General features: G+C 41.9%; 2 protein-coding genes across 4 annotated transcripts in view; both read right to left on the bottom strand.

Moving 5' to 3' along the window:
* Nucleotides 1-3,670, bottom strand: part of inpp5d (inositol polyphosphate-5-phosphatase D) — a 13,513-nt gene extending 9,843 nt beyond the window's left edge. Inside the window, exons 1-3 of the mRNA XM_008338605.3 lie at nt 3,408-3,670; nt 3,127-3,279; nt 2,031-2,094 (exon numbers count right to left, since the gene is read on the bottom strand). Coding sequence (XP_008336827.1) covers nt 2,031-2,094; nt 3,127-3,266 — 204 coding nt within the window. The 5' untranslated portion in view covers nt 3,267-3,279; nt 3,408-3,670. The remainder of the gene's footprint in view (nt 1-2,030; nt 2,095-3,126; nt 3,280-3,407) is intronic.
* A 2,220-nt stretch (nt 3,671-5,890) lies between these two features.
* Nucleotides 5,891-11,466, bottom strand: gpr17 (G protein-coupled receptor 17). 3 transcript variants are annotated; one of them, XR_003049261.1, is made up of 3 exons: nt 9,572-11,466; nt 6,569-7,674; nt 5,891-6,519 (listed from the first exon to the last, which is right to left on the bottom strand). XR_003049261.1 is itself a non-coding variant. In XM_025054244.1 (3 exons), the coding sequence occupies exon 2, from the start codon at nt 7,664-7,666 to the stop codon at nt 6,647-6,649; it is 1,020 nt and encodes a 339-aa protein (XP_024910012.1). In that variant the 5' UTR covers nt 7,667-7,674; nt 9,572-11,466; the 3' UTR covers nt 5,891-6,564; nt 6,609-6,646. The 3 variants fall into 3 exon arrangements, 2 of the variants coding, with proteins under 2 accessions (XP_024910012.1, XP_024910013.1); XM_025054244.1 differs by having other exon boundaries at nt 5,891-6,564; nt 6,609-7,674; XM_025054245.1 differs by lacking the exon at nt 9,572-11,466 and having other exon boundaries at nt 5,891-6,564; nt 6,609-8,403.
* Between the last annotated feature and the right edge of the window lie 63 nt (nt 11,467-11,529).

The following is an 11,529-nucleotide window of genomic DNA, read 5'->3' on the forward strand; positions in this document are numbered from 1 at the left end:
CAGTCGCCCCATTGTTTGACTTAATAATCATTATCAAGCTAAGCAGGGAGAGCGACGGAATTCTCTACATTCTCGGGAACTCTGTTACACCTCATCTTGAAGCTTGCAAGTTTTTTTTTTTCTTTTCGTTGCACTATGTGAAACCCAAGCTATTTTCACTTCCTTAAAATATTTTTAGACCAATGTACAGAGGAAAAAAAAAAGATTTAACAAACCAACATCCTTTGTTTAAAATATCTCCCTTCAGCAAACGGCCAACGCACAAACCATAACTTTGTCACCAATAAAAACATTTCTCGCTACCAATTCTACCATTTTGGACACAGCTGATGTCAAACATACGGCCCGCGGGCCAAAACCGGCCCTTTCAGGGGTTTATTTTGGCCCGCGGCCCGCGGTTTTAAAGCCAAAAAAATCACAAACACTTCATGTTCATGATGTTTTGTAAAAGTTATATTCCATTAAATATGGTGATTTTCAAATACAGTTCATTGAAAATACATATTCTGTCTCGCTTCTTTTGATCTCCACCTCTCTTCTCACCAGTGCAGACATCCAATTCTTCAGCCTCTCCGTCACCTCTGACCTATTGTCACCAAGCACCACGGTCACTCGTCTGACCCTGTCCCCGTCTGACCTCACGATCACCACGGGAAAAACAAGAGATCAGAGCTTTTTTTAAGTGATTTAGCACGATCCTGTGATCTCACACTCATCCTGCTGTTACACCACTGGTTCTCAACCAAAGGGCCGCGGCCCACATTTGGGCCATGGATACCACCAGAAGGGATGCAAAAAAAAAAACAATTTACAATTTTGCAGAGACGCATTGATTATCACTGTCACCCATGAGACGATAAGTTACGATACAGCTTCCCACCACTTGGTGGCAGTCAAACGTTTGTCAGACAAATGATTGAACCAATAGTGTTACTTCAGTTCCAGCTTCAGATCAGAAACAGCACGAAAAAGCATTATTATTATTTTCCCTCTAAACCTCAACATGTTACAATACATGTGAAAGGTGAAAGGTGAAAGTTCTGGAGCATATTTGTTCTTCTTCTCAGTCATTGCAATACTGACGCAATATGTGTCAACACATAAAACCTTCAAAAATATAATTTTATAACATTTGAAGGTGAGTTTAGAACAGTAAAAAAGTGTATAATTTAGTCAGGATGAATCAAGATGCAAAATGGGAACGTCAGGACATCAGTTGGGATCAGGGTGAGTTTTTCTTCCCTGTTTTTTTTTTTTTGACTTTCTAACAGTTTCCTTCTCTTTCCCAGCCCTTCACTGACTCTAACTTCCTCAAAGAGCTCGTTTCAACTCGTCTCTGATTTTTTTTTTTCCATGACACTTCTCTTTTTATAGAGTCCCCTCCATTATTTTAATACAAAGCCACAGTTCTCCTTCTGCATGTACAGTTACCAAATAAGAACACGCGCCTTCTAATAAGCGGAATTAATACATTATTTAGTCGATTTCGTAATACCAGGTTTGCTAACCCACAGGAATCCATTCTCTAGAGAGCTTAAATCAGTGGAGCCCAACATTTTTTGGGCCGTCACCGCATTTTGACGTTATAAATTTCTGGTGACCCCAGAAACATTTTAGTATCTGTCAGGTGATCGCAGATATTTTTATATGCTGCATTTTATTTCCACTGGACTTAAATTAATATGGACTTAATATTAATGCTGCATTTTATTTCCACTGGACTTATATTCATTAAAGTGAAAGAATGCAGTTGTTTAAGATTGTGCGTGGTGTTTTTAAATAAATTTAAAAAGAAAATAATATTCATTACTCGACATTTCAGGTGACCCCATTCGAATTCCAGGCGGTCGCACTGACTTAAATGTATGACATTTAACGCAATAGTTGGATTACCACTCTGCTTGACTGACGTGGCTGGCATAGATACAATCAGCACAACTAGTCCTGAGCTGTAGCTGTTGCTAACATTGCTAATATACTAGTCAATAGATTTAAATGTCAAATGTTTACACCGTGCGGTATTGGCCCACCTGAACAGAAAGCCTTTTGTCCTCACTGGGCAGGATCCTGTACGTGTACACACATGACTGGTATCTGTCGATGAAATGCAAATGTGCGTCAGTAAAACATGGACAGGCGACTATTTTAATACGTTTTAAATAATATTTTAATTATTGTCAACATGTGCACCAGCATTGTCACGGTGACCTAACAGTAGCTGTGTCACGGTGACTGTTGTGAATAATATACAATCCCCAAATAGACTTTTGCGTTGCACAACGCTATCTTGAGGGAAGGTGGAGTATCAATGTGTCAATGGTTCCAAAAAATGGGGGGCGCAGGGCTTTTGCAGGGCAGCAAGGTAATGAATTTCAAATGTTAAATTTGTGTTTGTATTTGTAACAACTTGCTCTCGTTCGATGAGAATACCATTTGTTTAAAAATTACTTTTTGAAATCAATTAAATTAACTAATTCATTAGTTTCATGAGGTAAAAGGAATCAATTAACACAAGACATATAAATATATATATATTTATATAAATATATGGTATATATATATACGGTAAATATATATAGCATGTATGCATATATATATATATAGCATATATGCATATATATTTGCATATATATGCATGTATGCATTTTTCTTACTTTCAAAATTTATCAAGCGGGCTAGATTGAACCTAGATTGAAAATATATTTTTTATTTATATTATAATTATATATTTTATTTATAAATACATATATATTAAATATTTTATTAATATATATATACACACACATATATACATATATGTCTAACTGTATATGCATGTATATGTATATATATATTAGCATTTTAGCTACTGTATCAGTAAGTATGTGTGAAAAACACTTTGTAATGTGTACCAATATGTAAGGTGACTTTTTAAAGAAATTTTAAACAAAAACTAAGAGATTTATAACTGGATTATCTCCCATCAGGTAATACAATACAATACAATACACAATACATGTCTTAGATGTCTTTCTTGGCCACACATCATGCTGTACAGTGTATGGCTTCCTTATCTACTCCTGTAAAACTTTCACAAAAGAGCAGTTTAAAAAAAAAAAAAACGAGAACAATTTTGAACAAACTCACAAAACACAGAGACCATACGCTCCCTGTATGGACTCGCTGTCCCGGATGAGGAAACTTCCATCTCTTGCAGCTTTGGCAAGAAGATCCTCAGCCTTGGATCGTGTTATATTGCCATGGTACCAGGACTGATAACTCTGCATCCTGTTCCTCACCCTAGAATCAGAGTGTAATTGTTTTGCACCTGCTTCGTTTTCAGCAAATCTCCCAGAAAAACCAAATAAAGTCAGCGTGACGTTTAGTTGTTTTCATCCTTTTACGCCTTTTTCTGTCCTTTCTCTTACCTGTTCTTCAGTCTAAGTGAGCAGTAAAAGGAAGCTGCGTCAAACCATGAACTTCCTCATTGAACAAGTCAAGAGAGGAGGGCCCTGGTCCTGTGTGTCAGCTTCATGAAGAGAGAAAAAAAAAAACAAAAAAAACTGAGCTCTGCATGGAAATACAGTCTTTTGTCTGCTGGGTAGAAATCGTTATAGAAATCGCTTTCCTCCAATGAAAACGCAGCACGTTGTTTTTATTTGTGCCTCCTTCTTGTTAGTTAACTCTCCTACAAACTGGAGTTTATGTCAAGACTGCAAAGTGAAAGAAGAGAAAAGAGGAAGTAACCAAAAAAGGGCAACTATCTTGATTCTTCCTTGTTCTGCTTTTGACTGATAAAAGGGCTTGCAAATAATTTTCCACAAAAAAGTGCATATTTTGATTAATGATAAAAAAAACCCAAAACAAACGACCTGTGTTCAAAGCAGACCATAAAAGGCATTCATCTGCGCATGTTCGTCTACAAACGTTTCTGTGGTTTTCGTAGCATATTTTACTCACACATTCAGTTGAGAAAACGTCTCTATGGCTCGCTACGTTCACCTAGTGGACAGGAAGTCTTGCAAAAATGTGAGGTGGCAAAAAGGCTACTCACCAACCACAGCATGGGTCGTGTGACGCAAACGGAGAACTTCAAGTGAAAGAGAAAATTAACAGCCGGAGAGTTTCTCTGTCCACGTCTGAAACGGGTTTATTTCTCCAAACCTTGGTGAACGTCAAAGTCCCAGTGAAAGTGACAGTAAATGAAATCAAGACGGACGCTGAGAAACACAGTAAAAATTAAAAATATATATTGTTTATATAGTTAAATAAAAAAGGATAATACAGGAACAACGTTGTGGAGATAGTGATATTAATAATAACGTGTACAATAATACTGAATAATACTCATTCAGTCATTATCTGTCCCAGTGATTGGTTTGTCAAGACATAATAATGTGGAATGAATTGTTTACTGTAAAAAAAAAAAACATACACAAAAACACATTTGTTAATATCGCCTTTATATCAGCGGTCCCTAACCTCGATCAGTACCGACCTATTGTTAAAATTCCCAAAATAAAACGTCTTCTAGACTCAGCCCTCTGCGGCCTGGTACCAAATGACCCACAGACACATACTGGTCCACAAACCAGAGGTTGGGAACAACAAAGCTGGACAAAGAAGAAAGTATATAAAATCAACTTTTGACAAGTTTTGTCAAACAGTGCAAAATTGGACACTTTTAACACTGGATCATGATTGGATCAGACTGGGATGCGCACAAACTGGGACTTAAGTAGGACAGGAATAGCAGTGAACCACCAGGGGGCGACCATGTTGACTTCAGAAAAGATCGCGTAAAATAATCTATCCGCTAACTCAGCAGTTGCCAACCAAAAGATGGCGCATGGACCGGCACCAGACCCCAAAACCAGGGGTTGGGCATCCTTGCTCTAACTTAAAAACGTAAAAAAAAAAACTATTTTTACATTGCTCTAACTTAAAAACGTAAAAAAAACTATTTTTACGAAAGAAATGTATGGTCTCGGACACAGGCTTTAGATTATTAACAAGATTTGCATATTTGGTTCTGGTTCAGGTACTGCAGCCACATGTCAAGTTCAAACGGGAAAACCGGTTGAATCTGGTTCATGCCTGTACCGACGCCCACCAGGTTGATCAACAGTACTTGTATACTAGACCTTTGTGACACTGTGCCTTGTATGTTATCTATGAAAAGACGTGGGCTGAACAATATTTGCAAATATTTACATGTAATGCGCCTTTGTAGGTGTGTAGAGAACCTAAATGGAATGATTAGCATCAGTGACCAATCGGAAATACAGTTGACCATGAATACTTTAAGTCAGTGCAGATGGTCCCCTGAGTCTGGAGCGTCTCCATATTCATGAGATGAGCTTTGACCCTGCCACCTCTGAAGGGCTGACCTCTAACCTGGACTCTTTAGGACCTAAATGGGATCCGTAGAAGGGCAGAAGGAGAAGCATCAGACCGGGGTACACCATCCCCCACCCACCATCCTACAAGTGAAGGCCCTACGCCTCCATCTGAAGGCACTGGACATGAGAATGAAAGCCACTCGGGCGAGCCTTCACACGAGTTCCCAGGCTCTGACTGGAGCCCGGTGCCTGGTGCCTGGAAGTGAACAGCTGTCCCAGCCACAAGTAGTCCGTCACACTGAGTGCTGAAGCAAAGACAAAGGCAGGGGAACAGACTAATGATGTCAGACCATGTCAGTAAACTCGAGAGGGTGGCATTGAACCCCGACCCTCCCGAAGCCTGTGTTGGTAAACATTTTGTGAAAACGACACAACAGTGGTACGCTAAATTGGTGTTTACTATTCTATCAACGTGGTCTGTCTGAATGAGGAACGCTAATCTAACACTTTATTGTATCAGCAGTTACTGCGGTCAATTAATGCAGTACCATCAAAGTACATTTTTTCCCCACTGTGTCCCACTGCAGCCCGGTACCAAATGACCTACGGACCAGCACTGGTCCCCGGACCGTGGGTTGGAAACCTCTGCTTTAAGGCACCAAATAGGTTTAGAATGTAGTGCCTTGTATAATGGCGATAACGAAACTATTCTCTTCTACTTTTCTACCATATTGGGCACTATAGACTGCATGTATGAGATGGACAGCGCCATCTGTAGACCTCAGTGAGTCCCTGGAAAAAGTGCTGAGTTGGTCATGTCTATATCTGGCTATGAAAAATAATTTAAAAAAATCAAAGGGAGTTTTTAAAGGAAGTGGACACTGATACTGTTGGATAGTCCAATAGATCAACTGTCAATCAAACCTCCCGACTGTCACGCCGTGACATTATTTTCTACAGAGGAAAACCTAACTAACTCCAGCTGAGGCTCACACGTTTAGATATTGATAAAAATCGAGCGGAATTCACGTGCGGTCTATTTTCAGGTCTTCCCCCCACAACTTTAAACTGCATGGGTGTGAACCGAAAGCTGTTCATTTCCTGTTTACCATCGACAAACTCAACGTACAGTAGGTCCTCTTTGCGCTTTTTGTTTTGCTACATTTTGTTCATCTGCGCTGACACAGTAAGAATAAGCCTCGACTGGGGGAAAAGTTAAGATAAAATTCATTTTTGTCAAAACAAGCCTCGACTGGGGGAAAAGTTAAGATTCATTTTTGTCAAAAATCAAAAGCTTTTATCGCCGTTTACCGCTCGGTCCCGGCTCATAAAAACTCTGACTTGGCCGTCAGAGAACTCTCGTGCGTTCCTTTTAAGTCGCCGCTCGCGGCTGCGGACAGACTCGCCTTACTGCAGAACATTTGTCTTAGTGTCTCGTGGAACTTCTTCGCCCCGAACACGTAAACCAACGGGTCCATCGCACCGTTCAAACACGTGAGCGAAGAGGTCAGCCGGTTGGCCAACCGCAGGCCACGCCTGGTCTGACAGGACACGTCTGGGTGGTTGAACCCCAGGATGAAGGTGGCCCTGCTCAGATGATAGGGCAGGAAACAGACCACGTAGATGAGTATCACCAGACTGATGGTGCGCAGGGCTCTCATCTTGACTTTGGGCTCCAACCTGGAACCCTTATGCAGGCTTCGGATAATGAGCATGTAGCAGGACAGGATGGCGAGGAAAGGCGGGGTGAAGGCCACGGCCAGTGAGATGAGTGCGTTACGAGAGGCCTTCTCTCTGTAAAGCTGCAGACAAACTGTCACCTTGTCCACCTCTGCCGTCTGGGCGCTGACCAGTAACGGAGCCATCGAAACTATCACTAGGGCCCAGAGGCAGAAGCTAACGATGTGAGCGTAGTAAGCACGACGGAGCTTAATGGACCGCACCGGGTGAACCACGGCCATGTAGCGATCCGCTGCCACACAGGCCAGGAAGTAAAGACTCGCATACATGTTGACATAGAACAGAAAGCCAACCACTCTGCAGGGCACCTCGCCGAAGGGCCAGTGACCTCCCGTGAGGTGGTACGTGGCCCTCAGCGGGAGGATGATGACGTAGGACAGGTCAGCCACGGCCAGGTGCATCAGAAAGACGTTGGCTGGAGACGACGCGCCTCGCTGATGACAGAACACCCAGAGAGCCAAGCTGTTGCCATTCAACGCCAAGAAGAAAACCAGGATGTAGTAACACCCGAATAAAGTGTTCTCGACGGTCGTCTCCACCGCGGCGCAGGTCTCGAGGGTCGTCTGGTTGGTCAGCAGGGACAGGTCCACTGTAGCCGACTCCATCGTTGTGCCTGTACGAAAAACAGAACGGTGAGTTTCTCAGTCGTCGCAGAACGCATATCATTGTTGGATTCTGAAATAAACGTTAATGTCACACATCCCACTCAAGGACCTACAAGGACATTACTACAAAGTCCTTGTAGGTCCTTGACAACATTTTCCCCTTAATGTTCCGATGTAACAAGTATAAAACATGGTTCACGTTACCTAGGCAGATAAATTAGGAAGGTCCGATATAAACTCTTTGCCGATATCCAATATGCCGATATTGTCCAAACACTTAATTTTCCGATTCCGATACCAACCAATACCGATCGATGCAGCCGTTTGGGTTAAAGGCAGAGGACACGCATGTCACACAACGACAACACTGTGCTCAATACGAGTGATAGTTTCACTTTTCTTTGGTCACATCATCTGGGCCAGACCGAGACGTTGCGTTATCAGGTTGTTATTATTGGAGGAGAAAAACGATAACGATTCTTACCGATATTACACGATTAAGGTAATGTCGTCTGATATTATCGGTTGGCCGATATTATCGGAGTGAAACTCATTATACAATATCAAGACTTGGCCTTTAATAATCGGGTAACTAGGCGGTAAATGAACATAGCCTATGAACTTTATTCCCACGTTATGTTCGTAAGGAGCCCGTGCTAACTAAATAAACCGCTAGTAGTTGAACTAATAGCAACAAAAGGAAAACAAATAAACAAACAAAAACAAACAAACTTTTTTTTTTACACATAGCGTTCGCTCTATGACAGTTTCACGCATCTGGAATTACTTCCTATCCTTTCTAATGGACGCATCAGGAATGCAAGTTTTCCTCCGACGTTCCAAACACACCTCCGAAACGACCACAGAGTGACCCTCCGAGCCACGGCGTGGCAATCCCCACGCTTTTGTTTAAATCTGCCTCAGCTGTTGGACACAATTGGTGGGAGTCGAAGCCTCCAGTGATTGAACGCCAGTTAAAGCACACACTTTGATATTCCTGGAAGTTCCAAGAAAAATATCAGAACATGTGTGGGACGACGTCCTGCAGATGTTCCAGTATCTGAAGGGAGGGTCTCATATACACCCAGCAGATAACACAGCGAAGAGTGAAATGTAATTAAATGATGCTGGTGAGAGGAGAAACAGTTTGTCTCTTCTTTATCTGACGGGAGGGATTCTCACTTTCACCAGTTGAAAGCACGGACGGGGCTCCTTTAAGGAGCCACTCAGACGAAGCAGCGTGGCTCTTTTCAGTCGACTGCATGTGCCGTGGGTTCTGTGAGACCCACAATGAGGGGTAATTCCCAGACGAGGCTGAGACTCAGCTCACTCAGCAACTTTTCAGGGCATTGAAATTGCCCCACATAGTTACTTGGGGTATAAAAAAAAAAAAAAACAAAAAACCGCAGCACTAATGAATAGAAATGCGTAAATAAATACAGTTCCCAGGGTGATAATCTGGACGTGAGACCATTCAGACACACTCCTCCGTCACAGTGACCTGGCTGAGCAGATGTGTACAGACTGACCGTTCTTATTCAGGGATTAGGGTTTAAAGCTGTAGAGGGTGTTGTGCGCAATTAAATACTATTCAAAGATTTTTGGCTAGGTTACAACTGAATTGGATTTGGGCACAAGGTGAAACAAGGTGATTCAATAAAAGATTCACATTCAATAAATTCCCCCAAAAATTGAGAAGTGACTTTTTTGGGTTGCTAGGATTACAAATAAATAAATAAACACATAAAAATGCTAAACACAACCTAGAGATTACTTATCAAACTCTCTGTGCTACCTCACAGTAAAGTGTAAACAATTCAAAAATCATATTCAAACTGTATATATTTATACATATACAATAAGTAAATGAGGATGATTTAATAATCAAAGGTTAGAAAGACCTACCCCAATGAGCCAGAGGTCTTCAGGCGCAGGATCAGGTCAGCTGCTGGAGGAGCAGCAGCAGCTTTGCAGCAGTTGCGTGCAGAGACTGAGAGTTTGAGCGCTGAGCCGAGGACGGACTGAAGCCCTCCTAGTGGGAACGCTGTCCTATAACCTCCTTTTTCTCTCCCTCGAGATGCTCTCGGGAGTAAGACTGTAGCCCTTTTTGTGTCCCGACAAATTTGATAACAGAAAGGGAGTCCTGATGGGAGCCTTTGGTTTGAACTTTGACCCCACCCTTTCTTTCTTCATAGCCCTTCTCCTCAGAGAGCCACTTGTGCGCGCCACAATAGCCTGAGTCAGAATGAGCGGCGCGTTTTAGCCGCGGGGAGAAGAATGGCGTGCCTCAGTCGCGATGAGATTGTCGGGTACGGCTCCATGGAGACCGAGCCTCGTGGTGCAAACGAGCGCCTTCGCCGTGAACTCCGCACCACGCCGCAGATGGAATATTGGGAAGACTGTGCGGTTAATTGAGAAGTTTATGACTGAAGTCTCAGAGATGATCTTTTGTCTGTGGTCCGTTAGGTTCCAAAGAGGGGCCCATCATGCCCTATGGGTGTGCAAGTGAAAAACAGGGAAGGGAGGGGGGGACAGGGGGGATGTCTGCAGTAAACAGAAGCCCTTGTTGGTCCCTCATCTCCTGGGGGCATCCTTAATAAGAATGCCCAAAATAATCAGTCACTCAGGCCTGGGACAGATGTGGAGAGAAGATGCACATAATATTTCTTTCATACGGGGATTTCACAGCTGTGTGTCACATACACGCTCCCCTTCTAGTCTTCTTATCGTCGAGATGCAAACGCTTCTCTGTGGACCAGAAGAAAGCCACCATCTATCCGTCCATGCAGGGCTCTGAAGGAGCTTTGACATCAATACCCTGTTAATCTACTGCCAAGTGCTAATTGGGACGCCCCCGCTTTTGTCCAGTGTCTCCTCCCTGTCTGTTATGGGTTCTTGTAACCCTGAAGCAAAAACATTGCCTTTTGTCAGCGGCTGCCATCATAAATATAACATTCTTCACACCACTGCGGAGGTTCAGTCAGAACAGAGAGCGGTTTTCTGCTGACTGTGAAAGACGTGAGGCAGTTCGGCAAACAGACAAACTTCACAGAATTCACAAAATTTGATTGGGTTCTTTATAATGCGTAACGCTCTTTTTTTTTTTTTGGATTCGTTTTTGTGTTGAAATGTGCACAACTTGCACTCAAGAATTTTTTTATGTTTTATCAGTCGTTATTGTGGATCAGTAATACCTCGCCATCGTTGAAGGATCATTAAATTTTCAAAATAAAACATCTTTTAGACTTTATTTTGTTAGTATGAGAGTCTGAATGACCTTTGACCTGTTGTTTTGAAACATTGACAGATTATCTTTGAATGAAAATGTTAAGGGATATGACTGGATTTTTTTTTGGAATGAAGTAAATTAGTAAAACTGAAGTAGATTTTTTCACTGTGACCTGGTACCAAATGACCCAGGGACCGGCACCAGTCCCCAGACCAGAGGTTGAGGACCCCTGCTGTAGTTGTTATTTAGACTAGGTAATATAGGTGCTTCCTCTCATCCATTCTTACATCCACCCATCCACCCAATAATACATCAAGGCAGCCATCCCTGCTCCCTGATCTCTATTGTAAATTTTGACTTTGTACTGCTCTTATTTGGATTTGTACGGCTAGTACAACGAGATAAATACTCATATGAATCACTACCAAAAAAATGTTATTTTTTGATTATTTTTTAAATCCAGAAAAAAACCAGAAGGAAAAACTGGAATTTTACCTTCCCACACATACAGCCATTTATGTTAAAATAACGATACTAAACCACAATTAAATCAGTTTGAGTTCAAATTATCATACAATTAAATCAGTTTGAGTTCAAATTAACATCAACAACATTTTTACGTTTACTTAACAAT

Source organism: Cynoglossus semilaevis, chromosome 2 (genome assembly GCF_000523025.1).
Source record: "Cynoglossus semilaevis isolate Cse_v1.0 chromosome 2, Cse_v1.0, whole genome shotgun sequence".
Taxonomy (NCBI): domain Eukaryota; kingdom Metazoa; phylum Chordata; class Actinopteri; order Pleuronectiformes; family Cynoglossidae; genus Cynoglossus; species Cynoglossus semilaevis.

Coding starts and splice junctions, on each gene's coding strand:
- gpr17 (XM_025054244.1), bottom strand. CDS start 7,666: ATGGAGTCGGCTACAGTGGACCTGTCCCTGCTGACCAACCAGACGACC.